General features: G+C 37.3%; 1 protein-coding gene across 19 annotated transcripts in view; it reads right to left on the bottom strand.

The window, feature by feature from the left end:
- The window catches only part of NRXN1 (neurexin 1), a 1,117,469-nt gene that overhangs the window by 172,747 nt on the left and 921,715 nt on the right, over nucleotides 1-23,007 (bottom strand). For all 19 annotated transcript variants that reach the window (XM_059942818.1, XM_059942803.1, XM_059942804.1 and 16 more), the window contains one exon: nucleotides 463-634. In XM_059942818.1, coding sequence (XP_059798801.1) covers nucleotides 463-634 — 172 coding nt within the window. The remainder of the gene's footprint in view (nucleotides 1-462; nucleotides 635-23,007) is intronic.

Below are 23,007 nucleotides of genomic sequence, written 5' to 3'. Positions count from 1 at the left end.
ATGGTCCTCCTGCAGCTTTCATGAGTTTCAGCTATGTACCACCATCAAAGGAACTCTCGTCCTATTTTCTTTCACAGAAAAGTGGTATGATATTCCCTCTCTTAGGTTTAAATTTTAACTTTGTTACTTTTGACAAAGCCTTTCCTTTGTTCAAATGCAAGGATCCAGTTAAAAAAGAGCTTTGACATGTTGTGCCTTTTATGTGTGCATTTTTTTGGTTTCACTGATGTCCCGAATTTTGCAAACGATAATGTGTGCCTTCAAGTTCTCCTATAAAATGCCATTTGTACACTGTATCAAGAACGGTTTAGGACAGCATTACATTCACATGACTCTAAAATCTGATAAATACTTGATGGCTTCTCAGAAAACCCACAGTTGGGTGAAACGGACGAAAACAATGCTTCGTTTTCCAGTTTGTTTTTCATAAAATCTTCCCCCGATACACATTCACTGGCTTACCTGCAGGGTAGCGCTCAATCACTGGCCAGCTATCCACCTGTAACGTGGCATTGCCACCACTCCTCGTGAAACGGACTACATGGTATTTCCCATCGTTAATGATTGCATTGGACTCTTCGATGGCGATGTCATCTGTCCCAACATTAAATTTAACTCCGATTTTTCCTTGATGCTGGAAGGGAGGAGGGGAGTAAAAAGAGTTGTATGAAGTTGTGCTGATTCATCATCATTTAATAAGAATTACATACAGGGTATTGCTCAAAAACATGCTCAGAACAACAGCTGCTTTCCTCCGATTTTACTTCTGAAAAGCTCCGGCAAGGTTCTTGACATTTGGATAAATCTGAAGCATCTCTTTCATGGATAATTGATATTCCAAAAGACACGCTTTCAAGAGAATTGAGCTGCCTTCTTCCCAGAGGTTGCCACAGACAAGGTGCACAGCTGCCTGTGTTAAAGGATATACTTTCATGTTAACATAGCTCCTTTAATCCACGCCTTCCATTTCACAAGAAAAATGAGGCTTGAAATTCTCCCTTTTAATAACTGGTGAAATCAGAGCAATGAAGTCTATTTCTAAATACAAAGTGGACAAAAGCTCACAAGATACAAAATCACTCTACAGGGTATGGGCACACAGACAGGCATTTAATGAGTACAATCATTATTCACACACACAAAAACCATCATATGCTAAGAGTCTGAAATTCACTGAATTTCTTTATTTTGCAAATGATGAAACTATGACACAGGAAGGTGCAATGAGTTGTTCAAGGTCATATAACTAAATAGAGGGGTGCTAGAGTTAGAATTCAGTTCCCTCATTCTTCATTTATACCTAAGCTAAGATGAAGTTAAGATATGGGTATCTAAAAGTGACTACCTCTCTGAATTATGCAAAGCAACATTCTAAGTGCAAAGTTTGTGGCTGTTAACTTTATAATTTCATAATACAAGGCAGCAAAGAGAAACATGTGCTTATGTCCTCTGTCTTTGAGAGAAACCTTCTCTAACAGCAGGGCTGTCAACTCTACCATGAGTTCAGTTGATTTTTAAAGCATGTGGATTTGCCCTTAATCAGTAGCACAGAATACTTGCAGTGTGGGCCCTTGTCAGAGTACATAACCTCAAACTGTCTGCAGCTCACCTTTTATCAAACCTCAGTTGAGAGGAACGACATGGGGGAAAAGGGATGCAAAGGACATATAGTCCATCCATTGTTGCAGAAATTTAAAATCAGAATTTCAGAAACCAGAAGATTTGGACCGCATCCTCTTGACCTCTTGCTGGATTCTCATCATTGAACTAAGCAGCAAGAGCATGGCATCAGTTTACACTGAGGGTTATTGCAAAAAAAAAAAATCTTGTATAACACTGCATTAATTGAAGGGAAGTATTTGAAGATGTTGTTTGGGACACTGGTCATTGCCATTGTCTCCTTCTATAGTTCTTATTCCTGGTTCTTGGTGTCCATAAAAGATCTCTTTCTTATAATAGGTTAGTATGGTTTTTCTTTTTTTGTGTTTTGATTTGTTTTGGGCTTGATGAACAATATGACTTAAAAATCACATTTCCTTTCTGACATTGGTTATTAGGAAACGCAGAGTCAAAGTGAGTAGGGAAATTTTACAAGCTGCACAGACCCCTGCTATACTGTTTTCCCCTGGGCTTATTTTTATTTTCTACCATATTTCTCAAGATCCTTATTTTTAAATATATGCCATTGTAAGGCATTTCGGTTTTTGGCAGATTGATTCAGATGATAACTAAACAACAGGATTCCAATAAACACTAACCTTTTATCCAAGGGCCTATAAAGACATCTTTAGACATCTTTTTAGCATAGGTCTTTGGTGCAAACACTCATTGTTTTTTCATTTTGGTAGAATTCCTATTTGCTCATTTTCAGTAAAATATTTAACATGGCATATTTATATTTTAACACGTATGTGATATAACTCCATAGGAAATTTTTTAAGAATATTATTTAAGAGGCTTATTATCTTTATTTAAACAATACTTCTATAGTGTTCTAAGCACTTTACAAATACTAACTCTGGTATTTCTCCTAACAGCCCTAGGAAAGAGGTACTATTTTATCTGCATTTGACAGATGAGGAAACTGAAGCACAGAGTGACTAAGTAACTTGGCTAAGGTCACGCAGCTAGAAAGAGAAAAGCTGTGATTCAAACCCAGGCAGTCGGGCTCCAGAGGTTGAGCTCCCACTCATTACACTAGGCTGAATTTTAGGAATATTGGGTCATCTTCTAGCTGCAGTTAACAGATTTGGTAAATCTGGTTGTTCTTTGTTACCTGTTTTATCTTTCTGGCTAGAGTAGGAGCACCACGGAGCCTCTTACTATGCTTTGCAGATTGTATGTATCAATCAATGCGTGCTTAAAATAACTTTACAGAGGATAGTAAGCAACTGATATGTGGACATGATAGGATGTTAAAATGGACTCTTTTTGTCTCAGTTTCAGCTGCAATCCTGAGATACCAATAAGTAAAAAGCAAACAAACAAACAAACACAGATTTCTACTTCCATTTTACAAAATGAGGTACAAGATTGCCTAAGCCAGACTTGCAAAGAAGAGCACTGAAAACTGCTTTTGAGACCCTGAATTAATTACCTGTTTGCAGCCCATTAAAGAGGCAAGAAAGACCAAGAAGCGATTGATAATTAGAAGAGGATTTTTAAATGTGATGTGATTTGCATGTGCCTCCAAGGTAGAAGGTTACTTTTCCCTTATCTTAGGGGTGCACGGGAAAGGGACTTTAATGGAACATCTCAGAAAGTTTGATACTTGTCTCCTGGAACTTGGGGCAGTCGTTGGGGTAATCAGCAACCCCAGTTGCCCTTGCCTGGGATTTGACGCTTGCCTGACAAATCTTCAAGGGGAGAGACTGTGACTGCTAATGCTCTGATGGCAGAGCAAGAAGTTATTACTGCACCAGGGCTCACCTGTACATTAGTTTGTTAGAAGGAACATGTGAGCATTATACATGGACCATGGGTTAGAGAGCCAGCACTGAATTGTGTTGTATTCTATCCAAGAGGTCCCCTGGGGAGAGAGGTGGTGAGTAGTTAAGACAACTCAAGAGAAAGAACCTGGAGTTGCAGTGATGGGTGCCCAGGGACTGAGGCGGAAATCCTAAATGACCATCTGAAGGATGTGGTTAAGAGAACTAAAAAAAAAAAACCCACCAAAATGCCCCCCCAAGAGTGCCCCTCAGTGTCAATCTTAAGCATGGGCTAAGCACAGCTAGACAATTACTATTGTATTAGCCAAGTAAGATCATTTCTGCCCCTTATCTCCTCTTCCTTCTCCTGCTTCATCCCTGGAGGAGTCAAGGAGGAAGAAGAGTTAAACATCGTGTAAACAAGAGGAAAAACAACCCTGCTCCCTCACCCAGTGCAAGTGGCAGCTCTAAGGCAGCCCAAGCAGGGGTAAAGGGATAAGGGACTGGCTTTAACTGAAATTGTATTTATTATTACAAAGGAGTAAGCTGAAATTACTTATGTCTAAACATGAACAGATGATTTTTTTTATTATCTAAAAATGACCAAGGTAGTGTTGAGACATTTCCTAGACTTTACTGGGGTCAGGAAGAAATATTCGACAGAACAGGTTTAAATTCCTGTTGCGACCTAGGAATCAGCTCTTTCACCATAACAAGTACATGGAGATATTTGTTACTCTAGAGCTGATTGTTTTACTGTCTCTTCTATTATAGTCATGCATCATATCCCAGGATAGATGGAAAGAAATTCTTCAAGTTTCCTACTTTATCTGATAGGAAGGCTATAGCAGGCTATTTTCATCAGAGTTCTAATCAGTAAGGAGATTCAAGTTCTGTGAATAGAAGCATTACAATGCTAAAGATACAAAATGCACCAAACTCTGAAAAAGAGTCTTTTACCTTATCCATAAATGTTTCTGCAACATGAAATGCAAAATGCTTATTTTCTAGGGTAAATGCCCAGATTTCTCAGGGATTCATTTCTTGCAACATAGTAAAATAAACTATTAAGAAACAGTGAGAATTGCTGATACTTGGAAAGCTTCTGACTTTTAAATGATGCCCATCTTTCCCTGCATATGTTGATTCTTCAACTTCCAACATCTTTAACATCTCATGGATTCCAGCTCCAGAGACAGCTAGACCAGAACTGAATACCACCAAAATAGGTTCAAACAATAGACTGTACCCTAACTCAGACATTATTTACCCCACCCCATGTTGCATCAAGTCCTTGAAAAACAACTTAAGCATAAATAATAGCCAATGGGCCAATTTTTTCCCCTAAAAACAAATAAATTAAAAAGGCATATAAACTATAAAATATTAATATCAAGCATGTTTAGAGGACCAATATTTACAATTCCATTCAGAAAGTGTAAATATTCTCAAAACACATCCCTCCCATATTGACAGGATAGCAAATCATTTCAATTATATAAACAAAACTTGCTAAACTTTCTTGCCAATAGATAATTACAATTAAAAAAAATTCATTTCAAATTCTTATTCTCTGGGATTAAATGTGATTGTCCCTGGCAAATTCTCATGACATTGCATTAGCAAAACCAGCAGTAATTTCACTGGACATGTACTGATTTTTCAACTTTGTGTCTTCCTTGAAATAGATAACTGGCTCACACCATAATTTCAAAAATCTATTATGAGAATATCAGTAACGAGGCATTTATAATTTAATGAAGTCTTTCCATGGATTCATTAAATAAATAGTGACAAAGGTAATTACTGATTTTTTCACAAAAGCTCATTTCGGAATAAGGATTATATTATTAGACCAAGTTAAAAGGAAAAATGAAAGATGACATCGGAAAGGAACTTGAAAGTTTTAGCAAGTGACACCATAGTTAATGCATCTCTTAATTCCATCTGCAATCACATATTCATTGGAAAAATATTTGTTTTAACAAAGATCAAGATTTAATGGTATACTCAGTATCTTGGGCATACTTCAAGCAGGATGTTTGTGTGTTATAGATGCAGATATATTTCAATCTATATGCATTCGAAACAGATAAAACAGAATACACATATATAAAGCTTTAGCTTCTGTATGGCATACACATATGTCCACTGCTTCTTTTCCCCTACTCTGGGGTTGTTATGAAGAAGCGTTTGGCTCAACTATGTCCAGGAAAACAGTAAAAAGTGAAAAATTGTCTTCTTTTTTTGTTGTTCATTTATTTATCATACTCTTAGAGTATCACTAAGCAAGTGAACAAGTGTGCAACCCAGGATGGCATGTAGATTAGCAAGGAGGTTTGTTTATGGTCTATAAGCTTCTTTTGTGCAACACAATACAGTTCTATACTCCAGGGCCCCCCTTTAGAGAAAACTTGATGATGTCTTCAAATGCACTCAATGCTCGCGCTCATTTCCGAGTACAGAACAACTCCCATGGTCCAAGTCTACATTGTCAACTGAAGTCGGAGTCAGGCTGAGTGTTATGTTTTGCCCTTCCAGAGACTAACCCTCACCAAGGAACAGAGGTTTTAAGGCTGAAGGGGACTCTGGGGCCTATAGTCACTGTTTCCGGGAGTAAGTGACACTGCAGAGGACGAGAGTCAGAGAGCCGCCTGTTCTCTCACCTCCAAACAAACACACTGATTCAGATCATTGCTAATTTAACCCCAAAACATTTCCAAATGAATGACTTAGGGGTCCTACTGGCTGGTAGAGATTGTGTTTACCAATCTAGATGGGCCATAATGTCAAGAAGTGGTTTGGGTCCAGTTATTTTAACCTGGCACTGAGCTGGAAACGCAACCTCTCCCCCCAAAAGAAACCCCACACCATTTCATAAACAAGAGGTTACCGCTCCCGTCTTCCACGTTCCCTACTGATTTATACTTTTTTATTCATTCAGCTAATAAATAAAAATTGAATAATATGAATTCTGCATTTGCTAAGTGTGTAGACAATACAAACATGTAAAGTGTGTTCTCTGCCCTTCAGGAAGGTTTCAATCAAATTGAGAAGATAAGTCATGCATGTAAATATTCACACCCACAAAAGAGTTAAGGGATTGGCAGGCAGGAGCAGAGCAGCACTGTTGGGGAGGGTTCCAAAGGTTCTCAGGGAGCCTCTGACTGTGTGGCCAGCGTTTGGACAGCTGTAATACAGCCAGTGGATCCCAAAGATACCCAGGAACATAGAAGATATGTTCCCTCTGTCCCCCGTCTCTCTTTCTAGGCCCTACATACCAGAGGGCTCACCGAGTACCAGGCACTGAAAAACATACCAGGTATCTACCTGAAACTCCCAGCTGACCTAAAAGTTAAGTGCTACTTTCCCCATCTGCTCACAGAGTTTAAATAATGTGCCCCGACTCACACAGCTAATAAATATCAGTACTGGAACCTCACCAAGTTGGAGGGACTTCGTAAAAAAGAATGTCTTCGTGTCCATGTTCCAGAAGATCTTGAAACCAAGGTATGCTCAGAGAATGGAGTTAAGAGTAGGGGTACTGAAAAGTACACCTTTCTTTTTAACTGATTACATTTCATAGCGCCACACAATAAGGAACCAGAAGTGGCTGAGATCTAGGGTGATACCACCTTAGAAAGATCTTCTTTAGGGTCATACATTCTAAGAAAATAGTATTTTCATTTTCTCATCAAATCTTCATTAAGGATAGTATACCTTTCTTATTATATCCCCATTCTTTGGAATGCTATAGCTCCTCTGATTCCATGAAACTATATCCTGACGATGAAATCACTCTCCTGGAGGCTGCATACATCACTCATCTCTTCGTCCTCAGACTGTCTAATAAAACTCTGTAAGCTCACGACAGTCCTCCCTCACACCCTGTTTTAGGTGTTAGTTTTTATGTACCTGTTTTAACTCCTCAATCATATTAGAAAGAGCTTGAGGGTAAGAAACAAGACTGACTTATTCCTTATTATATCCTTCACAGTACTTTGTGGACTACCTCTACATTTGTAATTTTCCAAAACTCTTTCACATACACATTCTTTTTTTAGTTGAAATCTAATTCACCTATCATAAACTTTGCCCTTTTAAAGTATACGCTTAAGTGGTTTTAGAACATTCATGAGGTTCTGCAACCATCACCACTATTTAATTCCAGAATGTTTTCATCACGATGCAATTTTCTTTTGATGAGATAATGCATATAAAGTTCTTAACACACTTAATGGCCACTCAGCACCTGTGACCTCTATTATTTTTTTTTTGAATTTTATTTTATCTATTTTTTTATACAGCAGGTTCTTATTAGTCATCAATTTTATACACATCAGTGTATACATGTCAATCCCAATTGCCCAATTCAGCACACCACTACCACCACCCCTGCTGCTTTCCCCCCTTGGTGTCCATAAGTTTGTTCTCTACGTCTGTGTCTCAATTTCTGCCCTGCAAACTGGTTCATCTGTACCATTTTTCTAGGTTCCACATATATGCATTACTATACGATATTTGCTTTTCTCTTTCTGACTTACTTCACTCTGTATGACAGTCTCTACATTCATCTATGTCTCTACAAATGACCCCATTTCATTCCTTTTTATGGCTGAGTAATATTCCATTGTATATATGTACCACTTCTTCTTTATCCATTCGTCTGTCAAAAGGCATTTAGGTTGCTTCCATGACCTGGCTATTGTAAATAGTGCTGCAATGAACATTGGGGTGCATGTGTCTTTTTGAATTATGGTTTTCTCTGGGTATACGCCCAGTAGTGGGATTGTTGGGTCATATGGTAATTCTAGTTTTAGTTTTTTAAGGAACCTCCATACTGTTCTCCATAGTGGCTGTATCAATTTACATTCCCACCAACAGTGCAAGAGGGTTCCCTTTTCTCCACACCCTCTCCAGCATTTGTTGTTTGTAGATTTTCTGATAATACCCATTCTAACTGGTGTGAGGTGATACCTCACTGTAGTTTTGATTTGCATTTCTCTAATAATTAGTGATGTTGAGCAGCTTTTCATGTGCTTCTTAGCCATCTGTATGTCTTCTTTGGAGAAATGTCTATTTAGATCTTCTGCCCATTTTTGGATTGGGTTGATGGTTTTTTTAATATTCAGCAGCATGAGCTGTTTATATATTTTACAGATTAATCCATTGTCCGTTGATTTGTTTGCAAATATTTCCTCCCATTCTGAGGGTTGTCTTGTTTATGGTTTCCTTAGCTGTGCAAAAGCTTTTAAGTTTCATTAGGTTCCATTTGTTTATTTCTGTTTTTATTTACATTACTCTAGGAGGGGGATCAAAAAAGATCTTGTTGTGATTTATGTCAAAGAGTGTTCTCCTATGTTCCTCTAAGAGTTTTACAGTGTCCAGTCTTACATTTAGGTCTCTAATCCATTTTGAGTTTATTTTTGTGTGTAGTGTTAGGGGGTGTTCTAATTTCATTATTTTACATGTAGCTGTCCAGTTCTCCCAGCACCACTTATTGAAGAGACTGTCTTTTCTCCATTGTATATGCTTGCCTCCTTTGTCATAGATTAGTTGACCATAGGTGTGTGGGTTTATCTCTGGGCTTTCTATCCTGTTCCATTGATCTATGTTTCTGTTTTTGTGCCACTACCATATTGTCTTGATTACTGTATCTTTGTAGTATAGTCTGAAGTCAGGGAGTCTGATCCTTCCAGCTCCATTTTTTTCCCTCAAAACTGCTTTGGCTATTCGGGGTCTTTTGTGTCTCCATACAAATCTTAAGATTTTTTGTTCTACTTCTGTAAAAAATGCCATTGGTAATTTGATAGGGATTGCACTGAATCTGTAGATTGCATTGGGTAGTATAGTCATTTTCACAATATTGATTCTTCCAATCCAAGAACATGGTATATCTGTCCATCTGTTGGTATCATCTTTAATTTCTTTCATCAGTGTCTTATTGTTTTCTGCAGACAGGTCGTTTGTCTCCCGAGGTAGGTTTATTCCTAGTTATTTTATTCTTTTTGTTACAATGGTAAATGGGAGTGTTCCCTTAATTTCTATTTCAGATTTTCCATCATTAGTGTATAGGAATGCAAGAGATTTCTGTGCATTAATTTTGTATCCTGCTACTTTACCAAATTCATTGATTAGTTCTAGTAGTTTTCTGGTGGCATCTTTAGGATTCTCTATGTATAGTATCATGTCATCTGCAAACAGTGAGAGTTTTACTTCTTCTTTTCCAATTTGTATTCCTTTTATTCTTTTTCTTCTCTGATTGCCATGGCTAGGACTTCCAAAACTATGTTGAATAATAGTGGTGAGAGTGGACATCCTTGTCTTTTTCCTGATTTTAGAGGAAAAGTTTTCAGTTTTTCACCATTGAGAATGATGTCTGCTGTGGGTTTGTACTATATGGCCTTTATTAAGTTGAGGTAGGTTCCCTCTATACCCACTTTCTGGAGAGTTTTTGTCATAAATTGGTGTTGAATTTTGTTAAAAGCTTTTCCTGCATCTATTGAGATGATCATATGGTTTTTATTCCCCAATTTGTTAATATGGTGTATCACATTGATTGATTTGCATATATTGAAGAATCCTTGCATCCCTGGGATAAATCCCACTTGATCATAGTGCATGATCCTTTTAATGTGTTGCTGGATTCTCTTTGCTAGTATTTTGTTGAGGATTTTTGCATCTATATTCATCAGTGATATTGGTCTGTAATTTTCATTTTTTATAGTACCTTTGCCTGGTTTTGGTATCAGGGTGATGGTGGCCTCGTAGAATAAGTTTGGGAGTGTTCATTCCTCTGCAATTTTTTGGAAGAGTTTGAGAAGGATGGGTGTTAGCTCTTCTCTAAATGTTTGATAGAATTCACCTGTGAAGCCATCTGGTCCTGGACTTTTGTTTGTTGAAAGACTTTTAATCACAGTTTCAATGTTATTACTTGTAATTTGTCTGTTTATATTTTCTATTTCTTCCTGGTTCAGTCTTGGAAGGTTATACCTTTCTAAGAATTTGTCCATTTCTTCCAGCTTGTCCATTTAATTGGCATAGAGTTGCTTGTAGTAGTCTCTTAGGATGCTTTGTATTTCTGCGGTGTCTGTTTTAACTTCTCCTTTGTCATTTCTAATTTTATTGATTTGAGTCCTCTCCCACTTTCTCTTGATGAGTCTGGCTAATGGTTTATCAATTTTGTTTATCTTATCAAAGAACCAGCTATTAGTTTTATTGATCTTTGCTATTGTTTGCTTTCTCTTTCATTTATTTCTGCTCTGATCTTTATGAATTCTTTCCTTCTACTAGCTTTGGGTTTTGTTTGTTCTTCTTTCTCTAGTTCCTTTAGATGTAAGCCTAGATTGTTTATTTGAGATTTTTCTTGTTTCTTAAGGTAGGCTTGTATTGCTGTTAACTTCCCTCTTAGAACTGCTTTTGCTGCATTCCATAGGTTTTGGATCGTCGTGTTTTCATTGTCATTTGCCTCTAGGCATTTTTTGATTTCCTCTTTGATTTCTTCAGTGATCTGTTGGTATATAGTAATGAATTGTTTAGCCTCCATGTGTTTCTGTTTTTTACGTTTTCTTCCCTGTAATTGATTTCTAACTTCATAGCGTTGTGGTCAGAAAACATGCTTGGTATGATTTCAATTTTCTTAAATTTACTGAGGCTTGATTTGTGACCCAAGATATGATCTATCCTGGAGAATGTTCCATGCGCCCTTGAGAAGAAAGTGTAATCTGCTGCTTTTGGATGGGGTGTCCTATAAATATTAATTTAAACTACCTGGTCTATTGTATCATTTAAAGCTTGTGTTTCCCTATTAATTTTCTGTTTGGATGATCTGTCCATTGGTGTAAGTGAGGTGTTAAAGTTCCCCACTATTATTGTGTTACTGTCGATTTCCTCTTTTAGAGCTGTTAGCAGTTGCCTTATGCATTGAGGTGCTCCTCTGTTGGGTGCATATATATTTAGAATTGTTATATCTTCTTCTTGGATTGATCCCTTGATCATTATGTAGTGTCCTTCCTTGTCTCTTGTAACATTCTTTATTTTAAAGCCTTTTATCTGATATGAGTATTGCTACTCCAGCTTTCTTTTGATTTCCATTTGCCTGGAATATCTTTTTCCATCCCCTCACTTTCAGTCTGTATGTGTCCCTAGGTCTGAAGTGGGTCTCTTGTAGACAGCAATATATATGGGTTTTGTTTTTGTATCCATTCAGCAAGCCTGTGTCTTTTGGTTGGAGCATTTAATCCATTCACGTTTAAGGTAATTATCGATATGTATGTTCCTATGACCATTTTCTTATTTGTTTTGGGTTTGTTCTTGTAGGTCCTTTTCTTCTCTTGTGTTTCCCACTTAGAGAAGTTCCTTTAGCATTTGTTGTACAGCTGGTTTGGTGGTGCTGAATTCTCTTAGCTTTTGCTTGTCTGTAAAGCTTTTGATTTCTCCATCGAATCTGAATGAGATCCTTGCTGGGGAGAGTAATCTTAGTTGTAGGTTCTTCCCTTTCATCACTTTAAGTATATCATGCCACTCCCTTCTGGCTTGCAGAGTTTCTGCTGAGAAATCGGCTGTTAACCTTATGGGAGGTCCCGTGTATGTTATTTGTCATTTTTCCCTTGCTGCTTTCAATAATTTTTCTTTGTGTTTAATTTTTGCCAATTTGATTCCTATGTGTCTCGGCGTGTTTCTCCTAGGGTTTATCCTGTACAGGACTCTCTGTGCTTCCTGGACTTGGGTGGCTATTTCCTTTCCCATGTTAGGGAAGTTATCGACTATAATCTCTTCAAATATTTTCTCTGGTCCTTTCTCTCTCTCTTCTCCTACTGGGACCCCTATAATGCGAATGTTTTTGCATTTAATGTTATCCCAGAGGTCTCTTAGGCTGTCTTCATTTCTTTTCATTCTTTTTTCTTTATTCTGTTCCGCAGCAGTGAATTCCACCATTCTGTCTTCCAGGTCACTTATCCGTTCTTCTGCCTCAGTTTTTCTGCCATTGATTCCTTCTAGTGTAGTTTTCATTTCAGTTATTGCATTGTTCATCTCTGTTTGCTTGTTCTTTAATTCTTCCAGGTCTTTGTTAAACATTTCTTGCATCTTCTCGATCTTTGCCTCCATTCTTTTTCTGAGGCCCTGGATCATCTTCACTGTCCTTATTCTGAATTTTTTTTCTAGAAAGTTGCCTATCTCCACTTAATTTAGTTGTTTTTCTGGGGTTTTATTTTGTTCCTTCAAATGGTACATAGCCCTCTGACTTTTCATCTCGCCTTTCTTTCTGTGAATGTGGTTTTTGTTGCAGAGGCTGCAGGAGTGTAGTTCTTCTTGTTTCTGCTGTCTGCCTGCTGGTGGATGAGGCTATCTAAGAGGCTTGTGCAAGTTTCTGTATGGGAGGGACTTGTGGTGGGTAGAGCTGGCTGTTACTCTGGTGGGCAAAGCTCAGTAAAACTTTAATCTGCTTGTCTGCTGATGGGTGGGGATGGGTTCCTTCCCTGTTGGTTGTTTGGCCTGAGGCGACCCAACACTGGAGCCTAGCTGGCTCTTTGCTGGGGCTAATGGCGGACTCTGGGAGGGCTCACACCAAGGAGTACTTTCTAGAACTTCTGCTGTCAGTGTCCTTGTCCCCATGGTGAGACACAGCCACCCCCCACCCCCGCAGGAGACCCTCCAACACTAGCAGGTAGGTCTGGTTCAGCCTCCTATGGGGTCACTGCTCCTTCCCCTGGGGCCCAATGTGCACACTACTTTGTGTGTGCCCTCCAAGAATGGAGTCTCTGCTTCCCCCAGTCCTGTTGAAGTCCTGCAATCAAATCCCGCTAGCCTTCAAAGTCTGATTCTCTAGGAATTCCTCCTCCCATTGCCGGACCTCCAGGTTGGGAAGCCTGACATAGGGCTCAGAACCTTCACTCCAGTGGGTGGACTTCTGTGGTATAAGTGTTCTCCAGTTTGTGAGTCACCCACCCAGCAGTTATGGGATTTGATTTTATTGTGATTGTGCCCCTCCTACCATCTCATTGTGGCTTCTCCTTTGTCTTTGGATGTGGGGTATCTTTTTTGGTGAGTTCCAGTGTCTTCCTGTCAATGCTTATTCAGCAGTTAATTGTGATTCTGGTGCTCTTGCAAGAGAGAGTGAGAGCACGTCCTTCTACTGTGTCATCGCCCAAGTCCTCTTCATCCTCCAACTCGCTGTCTGCGATTGCGTCGGCGACAAGGCCAGGGCCAGGCTCTTACTCCTATTATTATTATTCTTACATTTGGAAAACAATGTTTTACTTCACAGTAGTTTGATGGAAGTTAATTAAAATAATGCTTGAATTATATAGCCATTACACTTTAGTTAGAACACATAATACCTCATTGATCTTCACAACAATTTATGAAGTAGCATATCTATTTTGCAAATAAAGAAGCTAAAGCTCAGAAAAGCTGAAAATTGACCAAAGTCAGAGCATCTGTCTACCATTTGACTTAAGAGGGAACATTCTAAAATCTACTCATGCTCACCTATGGGATAAACTGTCCAGCCACTGTTTGTACTGAAGCAGAGTCTGCTTAGACAACCCTCTACAACCCCTGTCATGTCAATGATACTATGGTTCTACAAAAAGCTAAATGGATGGCTAAGCAGCTTGTACAGAAGGAGAACAAAGAAAGAAAGAGAGAGAGAGAGAGTGAGGGAGGGATGGAGGGAGGGAGGAGGGAAGGACTAGTTTTTTGAAATGAATCAAAAGCACCTAAATTTGAATTTGAGTCTTAGATTTTTTTTTCATAATTTATACAATAGCTGAGATCTAGGATTGTATTATATATTTAAATCAGAAATTCTTCAGTTTATGAGGCGAAAGGGGATATCCCACTAGGTCGATGATTCAGAGTAACCTAGGAGGCCTTTTGTAAACCATACGTGTTTTTTCCCTGAGAAATTATAATTCTCCTCTCCAGGGGGGATGGGAGACTTGTCTTTATGGGTAAGAACCCTTGTCTTGCTACGTTTGTAGGACTTGATGGTGGTGGTGAGAATAAGGGTCAATGAGTTCTTCTCTTGAGGACGGATAGACCCTGAGTTCTGGTGATAACACCCACTCTTCAATGCCTCCATTTCCTCACATTGTCTTTCCTTAGACGAAATTAAATCAAGAATCAGAATAATGTTGGAATGAAACTAGCCCACTAAATGACTGGCGGGTGTGTCTTTGAAAGGGGCAATTACCCTAATGTTGCTATTTTGAGACTATCTCTATTTTGTTTGTTTTACCAGTTGAGCCAGTACTGGATTATCATTGTATTTTAAAAGACATTCTTTAAGTATTATGAAGTTTTCCAATGTGGCCATGGGTTCAGAAATGTAATCAATCCTTTTTCATGGTACTTTCCCATGGTTCAAATAGCATATCTCTGCATGAAGCCATACAACTGTAGAACGAAATGAAACTAATTTATCCTCTTGGGAATCAAAGTAAGCTAATTAAGATCATTAATTCTGCATTTCCATTCACTGAAATAAATAGCAACCATCATAAAACAGAAATACTCATCTTTAAATGTGTCCTGATATATGAAGAATGTGTTCTATCATTAAACTTTTTTTCCTCTGAATAATCAAAAAGCAGAAATCAAACAGATTTTGATTTGGCTGGTGACCTATCTCAGGTTCTTAATTTTTCACAGGTAAGACCTCTGGTTGAATATTTAGCCCAGTGGTCTGGCATCATGACAAACCCTGGGGTCGCTGTATGGAGATCTAAGGTGACATTGGCTTAAGTTAAGCCTTGTCAAAAGTTCAGTGGGCTGGTCACATACGGCTTGGGTTTTTTTTTTGTTTATGTTTGTTGTTATGTTTTATTATTGCTGCCTTTAAAACACTTGTGGGTGTTAAACTAGCTTTGATCAGATTCCTTGGTCATTCAGAAAACTGTGTGCAATAAATACTGGGTTTCCGGTGCTGATTAAAACCATAACATTTGCTTCCCTGCTTTTCTCTGATTCCTTATCTTTGGGCCATTACACTGCTTGTTATTACCTCCACCAGGAACCCGACAGGGATAGGATATTCAGCTCTATCAATTCCAGTAGCTGTTGGCATTTCTCTGTAAAATTGTTTCCCTATAAAAGAGGTTTGGGATTATTTGTGTATTTCATTTACCTGTTGTATCACAGAACCATCATTTTCAAGGGGAGCTGACTATGTAATTGCAGTCTGACTCTAATGTTCCAAATTTCCATAGCACGGAGCACACCATTTTTCAGACAAGAGACAAAACATCTTTGGATGGTGAATTTAGTCCTCTACATGGTAAATGTTACCTTAGTAACTAGGTTGTAAGTAAAACAAAGTTAGCCTTTGTATTAAACACACCTTTAAGAAACAAAAATATATTAAGAGATAAATGCAATTATTTTTAATGACTCGGTGAATGCTTATAAGCTATGCGTGAAATGAAAAGGTTAGTTTGGAAGGGATATCATTTTTTAAAGTTGTGTTTGTAAATTGTGAAAAATAATAGTGAGGTAATATTTTCAGGTGTGTTTGATGAACTGACTTCTAAAAAATGCTATCTTGGGTTTCACAAGCCTCAAGCGGAGCCCTAACTTGAAACGCATTCCAAGAGAAAAGCTGACAGTGCTACCTTTCTCCTTTTTGTTTTTATTGACTCCTAGTCCAGGATGACCTGTTTACATCCTTAGAAAAAGCAAATGTGTGCATATGGGCAGAGAAATGCATTCACCAAAGACTATTTTCTATAGAATCAGCAAGGCTCTATTATCCCCAGTGTGGTAAGTAATAATTTCTGAAGCCATCAAAAATAAATCTATGTTTATGTGTGTAATTGTGGCACAAAAGAGTTTTCAGAAGAGAATACAAACTCTTTAAGGTTGAAGCTCCCGATGATTATGATCTTTCTTCATCATAATAAAATAATAATACTGCCACGAAAATAAAGTAATGGTCAAGTAACATTTAGCAAGTATTTATTAGGTACAGTCCATTTCATGAAAACACTACCACTCTTTCCAGGACTTAGAACTTTTAAAATGTATGTAGGTTGTGTTTACATACATTCATTTTCCTAAATTATATGATTTTCTTGCATAAATGATACTCAAATTTTGGAAATATCATAACACGAGTTGAAGCTTCACATTTATTTATTTATTTATCCATTCATTCACTCATCAAATACAGATGGATTTCATACTATATTCCTGACATTCTGTCAAATTCTGGATAAACAGTGGTTAACAAAACAGCGCCACTGCCATTATGAAGCTCTAAGTCTCTTATTATTTCTTTATACATTAAAATTTATATTAGCATATTAAGTATGCTAAGTGTCAAGAAGGAAAAGGGCAGGGTGTTATGAGAGGCATTGAATGATTCAGGAAAGCCTCTTTGAGGAGCTGAAGATGTGAAGTCAACAATGAGAGTAAGAGTTTTCCAGGCAAAGGAAACAGTATGTGCACAGGCCCTGAGGAGGGAAAATATGTATGTATAAAGACAGATGCTTTTATGTACAAATGCAGATTCAGATATTAAAAAATGGACTCTTTGTAGTGACAGAGATATGTAAATTATGTACGAACATATGTAGGGATTATCCAGAAAATTTATCTAGGAGATAAAACTAGATTATTGAATTATACATTAAAAAAGTAAAATATATCATTTGCAGACATAAAGCAATTGGAAAATAGATAGCTAATCACATTTTAAAAATCTTGCAATCTAAGAATGGAAAATTGTTGATGTATATGTAGAACCTAACAGTATGTATTTTGACATTCATCTAATTGTTTGCTCCTAAGTTTCATTCAACAATGTGCTTTATAAAATGTAATGTATAAAGACTTTCTGAAGCAACAGGGACACTACATTTTCTAAAAGTCATTTGCTTCTACAATGTCAAAAAATGATTCATCATTCTGTGCTTATATTTCAAAGCTAATGTAACATGTTTAGTTTCTTTGTGGGGTAGAATGTCTTGTTAACTCATTTCTCTAGAGAGCTCTTTTATCTCAAGATGTAGCAAGAGTTCTCTGTACACTTTTCCCCTTAAAAAGTTTGAAATCATTTGACTTGTTTTTCAAGTGCCCTCTACAAATTAGTTGAAGAAAGGAAAGTTTTCACCTTTGACCCTTTTACCTTCCCTGCTCTGGAAGAGAAAAATCAACAAAGTTCAATGCTTGAGTCCCTAAAATGCAGGTTTCCAGGTAATGAACAAGTCATTTTAAACAAGAAGATAAATTTTCATCTAATTATTTTTCTGGAAAATTTTTGAATAAATGAAGTGAGAAGATAAATTTTTCCTGCAACTTGGCCTAGAAATTTGAAGCCAAAAACACACAAAGTGTTCAAATCCAAATAATTTATGAGCATTTTGAACTTGAGGTAAATATTCATTGCTAACTTCTCCAGAGCAGTTATCACTGGGGGTTCCTTGAGATCATCTCTTTTCATGGTTTCCCTGGAAGAGCCAGAGGGTATTTTGAAGAGACTTGTGTATTCTGATGACACATTAAAGCCAGAATGAGAGGTAAGTATTGGGAGCAAAGTCAATTTATTAGCCACCTATCAAAAGAACACATGTTCTCTCTCTCTCTCTCTCTCTTTTTCTCACTGCTCTGTCACACTGGACTTCTATTTCCATGAATGTAGCACATTCTGTCCCGTCTCAGGACCTTTGCTGTTCCTTCTGTCTAGTTATCTCTTTCCTTGTTTCCCCCATCCTCAAATAACTGATCCCCTATATTGGGGGTGAGAAAGAACCTTGAGAACTTTAGGGTGGAGCTGGTCATTGACTCTGATGAGCAAAAGGACAATGCTTGTCTGTGAAAAATGCCCTTGTATGAAGCAAGAACTGAAGAGTGGATACCCATTGAAGTACAAAACACACTCACTTAAAGGTCTGCCCTGACAATAGTTGAAAAGCCAGTGCCATATAGGAAGGCATGTCTCATTTGATTAACAGTATTCTCCAGTGGACTTTGGGTTATCTGTGATAAATCTTTCATTATTAAAAATCACAGCAAGGGGCTTCCCTGGTGGCACAGTGGTTGAGAATCTGCCTGCCAATGCAGGGGACACGGGTTCGAGCCCTGGTCTGGGAAGATCCCACGTGCCGCGGAGCAACTAGGCCCGTGAGCCACAATTACTGAGCCTGCGCGTCTGGAGCCTGTGCTCCGCAACAAGAGAGGCCACGATAGTGAGAGGCCCGCGCACCGTGATGAAGAGTGGCCCCCGCTTGCCACAACTAGAGAAAGCCCTCGCAGAGAAATGAAGACCCAACACAGCCATAAATAAAATAAAATAAATAAATAAATAAATAAATAACCCAAAAGTTTAAAAAAAAAAATCACAGCAAGATTCATATGCTATGATCTCATACCCAACTTACATACTTCCCTTGCCAAACAGGTCCACTCTTTCAAAATGAACATAAATCAAAACTCATTGAGAAGATAAAAAACCCTTGAGAAATTAATCACAAATATCTTCTAAGGCCAAATGGAAACCATATCCAACTTATTCACTGTTTTGTAATATTAGTGCCCAAGCTTTCCAAATGAGTGGCAACTTAAGAAAGGCTGTACTTGACAGTGGATGCATGATGATGAATTGATGATGATGGTGATGCTGATGATGTTAAAAGCTACCCTTCCTGGATACTTGCTATGTTGCAGGAACTCTTAAGCAGTTTATGAGAAATACTATATTAGAATATATGTTATTATTTCCATTTATTTGATGAGGAAGCTGAGCCTCAAAAGGTTTAATAACTTGCCCCGAAACAGATGCCTAATAAGCATCAGAGCTGTGATGTGGTCTCAAGCAATTTGGTTTCAGATTTTGTGTGCTTAACCATATTTAACTACTATGCTTCTCAGAAGGGGTCCAAGGTGCTCAAAGGAGATTGCAGCTTAGATGTGATATTAGTAAGCCTCTTGGAATCAGAGAGATGCTAGCATCCTTGCTATTGTATATACCAAGCAATACATCAATTACTTTTCAAACCTTCACTCCTTTAATCCTCACAGTAACTCTATTTGTCAACCTTATAATCATCATGTAGAGGATATTTGAAACTCAAAGCAAGTATGTGACTTCTCTGAAATCACAGAGCTAAAACATCATCTAGTCACATTCAAACCAGCCTATTTCATTCCAGACTAATGCTTTTTAGTCACAGCATGCTGTTTCCCTCTGCACACCTTTCAAGATCCCCTGGAAGTAGAAGAGGCCACATGAGAGTGCCCTGAGCCCTCAAAATCTTTATCATCTTATGAGGCTTTGAGCACTGACAAACCTGCCAAGATGGAGGTAGGCAGAGCCCAGCAACTTTTCTTTCATGGGTATTAAAAGAGTCCAGGTGTTCAGAATTACTAGTAGGCTAAATCTTCACCTGCATTAGGGTCAGAGCAGCTTTTCTCATACTTCAGGAGCCCTGGGAACAGAAATGGATGCACAATACCCTTTAGGTTTTATTTTAATTCTGGGTATCACCAGATGCTCAGAGACTCTGTAATGGAGGAGCAACTAGAGAAATGGCCAGTGTCTTTCCTCTCTCCCTCCTTGCCTGTATCCCTGATTTTACTTAGTATCTTTTTTTCTTCCCAACTAGCAGATGTATTTAAATCATTTTTAGTATTAGCTGTCATTTTGGAAAGATGTGCTCAAACTTCCAATCAAACCCAACAGAATATATCATCATCCTAACAAAGACAGTCATGGAGTTGTTTGCTAAATAAAATTTATGACTCCGTTGGAAAGGAAATGAGAGATTTCATTGTAGTTTCCCAATAGTGATAAGCCTAATATTTAAAAAGAAATATTAATAACTTTCCAGCAGATCAAATCTGTGTGTCACAATCAATAATCAAGCAAATATGGATCTAAATTCTGTAACCAGGTTTATTGTATCAAAAAAACAATGTATAGTACTATTATAAGAAGCCTTTAAATGGTTTCATAAGAAATGAAATACACCATCATTAGCTATTTCTTATATCACAATAATAAACATAATTTAACAGGTAGAGTTGCTGAAATTTGAAATATGAATTGATGCATTAGAAATATTTTTAATTATAATTTTTCAACTTTCTTAGTTAACTTTTGAGGTCATGATTAGAAATGTTAATATTCATTTTGTTTCTTTTTCACATCTTCTTAAAAACACAATGACTATGTCACAGACCCTTTTAATCCTCTCCTTCCATAAATATTTCAAAGTTTCATTTATAAATCAAAATTCTTCAAATTGTTAAATTTTTATCTTAGTTGTTTGAAAAAGCCCTCTCAATCATTGCCATCTTCTCTTTCTCCCTAAGCCTGTAAGTGTGGATCTAGTTTTTAATGATAGCATTTTTAATTTGAGCTAATTTTATGCAAGATGCTGCCCAAGAATGCCAGATCTAAGAGAATGCTTCATTCAAGAAATCATAAAGATAGGACCTGTGCTGCCCTGAAAAATGAACAGAAAAATAACAAAAACACTTTCTCTTTAAGCAAAGAGCATATTTTGATGTCAAAAAAGAAAGAAAGAAAGAAAGAAAGAAAGAAAGAAAGAAAGAAAGGAAGGAAGAAAGAAAGGAAGGAAGAAAGAAAGAATATTTAATATTGGCTCTGGTTGCACTCCAATTAACTAACAAGTAACGATCTATAATTAACTCACAGATTCAACAATGACACATAATGATAGATGAGTAAGAGATGTGGGAAGCAGTTAAGTTTGGACCAAGATGCAACAAATGTGAATCCAGCACAACTGGTTTGGTGACATGAAGCTTCTGATTAGCTTTCCTGGTCAAAATTAAATGATTCCGTAGTCCTTTGAAATAATGATAATATGATTTCCTGTTTTAATAAGCGCTCTCAGTTATCTCAAACTTTGCTATTACAATTTATTTTATACCCAAAGAATGCTGTAAAAAGAAATTATGAAAATATTTTCAAGACAGATTTATAAATTTATTTTCTAAATTAAACTTCTATCTTAGCATTTCATTTTATTTTTATTTTTACTGCATTGTTGACTCATAGTTTAGCTTAAAACATCATAATGTCCAGTCTATGCTATAAGAGCTCGACTATGTCAACACATTTTCCTAATAAATAACTGTATCGACATTAGCACAGACCACCAAAATGCACTGATTATGGATGATATATGGTTAACGTGCACCATACACAATTATTGATTAAAAAGTAGGCAACACTCAAGTTCTCCAAATAAATGAACAAAAAAAGAGAAAATTGATAACACCTATGTATTGACTCATTCACTTTACTAGTCATAAAAATGTTCTATTGTTCTCCTATTGGTAGTTTAAGAGAATGCCTGTAAACTGAGTTTCCTTTTAAAATATCAGGACTCTAAAAGATAAAATTGTCAACATTGCCTGCTTCTCATTTCCTTTCCAAAACTTAGACCTCTGAATTGACTCCTGTTAGGTATAATGGTTTATTTCCATTTATTTTCTCAGGTTATTTAAAACTTTAAGTTACAAACAACTATTTATTTTGGAGACCATCAACACAGGAAATTCATAGGATTTCTCCTGGTCCATTATTTTAGATTACACCATGATGCACCAGGATACAACTGGTGAAAGAAATGAGGACTTTTGCCAAAGATTCTTAAAATACTGAAAAAGAAAATAACAAAAATCTTAGAATAGGAAAGAGGTCTTAGGCCCAAACTCTCTACCGATGGAGGAAACTGTTCTAAAATATCTCTGACAAAAGGCATTTGAAACCTGCCAGTAATGTTACTACTTCTCAAGGCAGCCTATTCGTTTTTGAAAATCCTTTTGAACCGAAAGTTACCTCTCTTTAATGTGTCTGCAGTATGGATCAATATAGTGTAACCTGTACACTTTTCCCATAGGACAACACTGCGCCTTTTTGCAAACAGTTATCCAGTCCTTTTCCTTCCACCCTCAGCTCAAGTCTTCTCCTGGAGAGTCATTTTCCATTCTTTAACTATCAATCATTAAGAGAAATTCTTCTAACCATTCATCCTTCAGATACCCAGCTTGTTAATAAACTTAGATTCTAAAGGACCTTAATAGAACACACTAGCTTAAATGCAACACATAAGATGGGTGCTAAACAGTATGCTATCTTCCTTAATTAAGGCATTATTCTCCCATCAACATTGTCTGGGTTTTTTAATAGTCACACTCACTAGTTGCTTTTAGTAAACTAAAATTCTCAGACCTCCGCACACTGTTCATTAGCAAGATCTCTGTATTTATTCTTATGGATTTGAAAATGCAATTATAGGATTTTAACCACCCCCTCCAGATCTTCCATCTGTGTTGGTTTTACTCAAACCTTTTTCTTCATCCAAAATAGTCCCTTCCAGCTCTGCTGTCTGAAAACAAAAACTCTCTTATTTATCTTGGGCTTTAACTTCCTCAGATCCATATTACCCTTTCTAGTATATCATTCTGCTTGATAGAGAAGATAAACTCTAAATAGGAGTAAAAACCCCCAGTTTTCTCTCTTCACCTGTCATTATATCCTTTCACCTAAGCAGATGCCTTCCTGGTCCACCATTCTCCAGAAAATAAAAACCCCATTTTCCACAAG

This window comes from Balaenoptera ricei, chromosome 13, assembly GCF_028023285.1.
Source record: "Balaenoptera ricei isolate mBalRic1 chromosome 13, mBalRic1.hap2, whole genome shotgun sequence".
NCBI classification, from domain to species: domain Eukaryota; kingdom Metazoa; phylum Chordata; class Mammalia; order Artiodactyla; family Balaenopteridae; genus Balaenoptera; species Balaenoptera ricei.
Note: the sequence above shows the minus strand (reverse complement) of the source record. Positions and strands in the feature narration are given on the sequence as shown.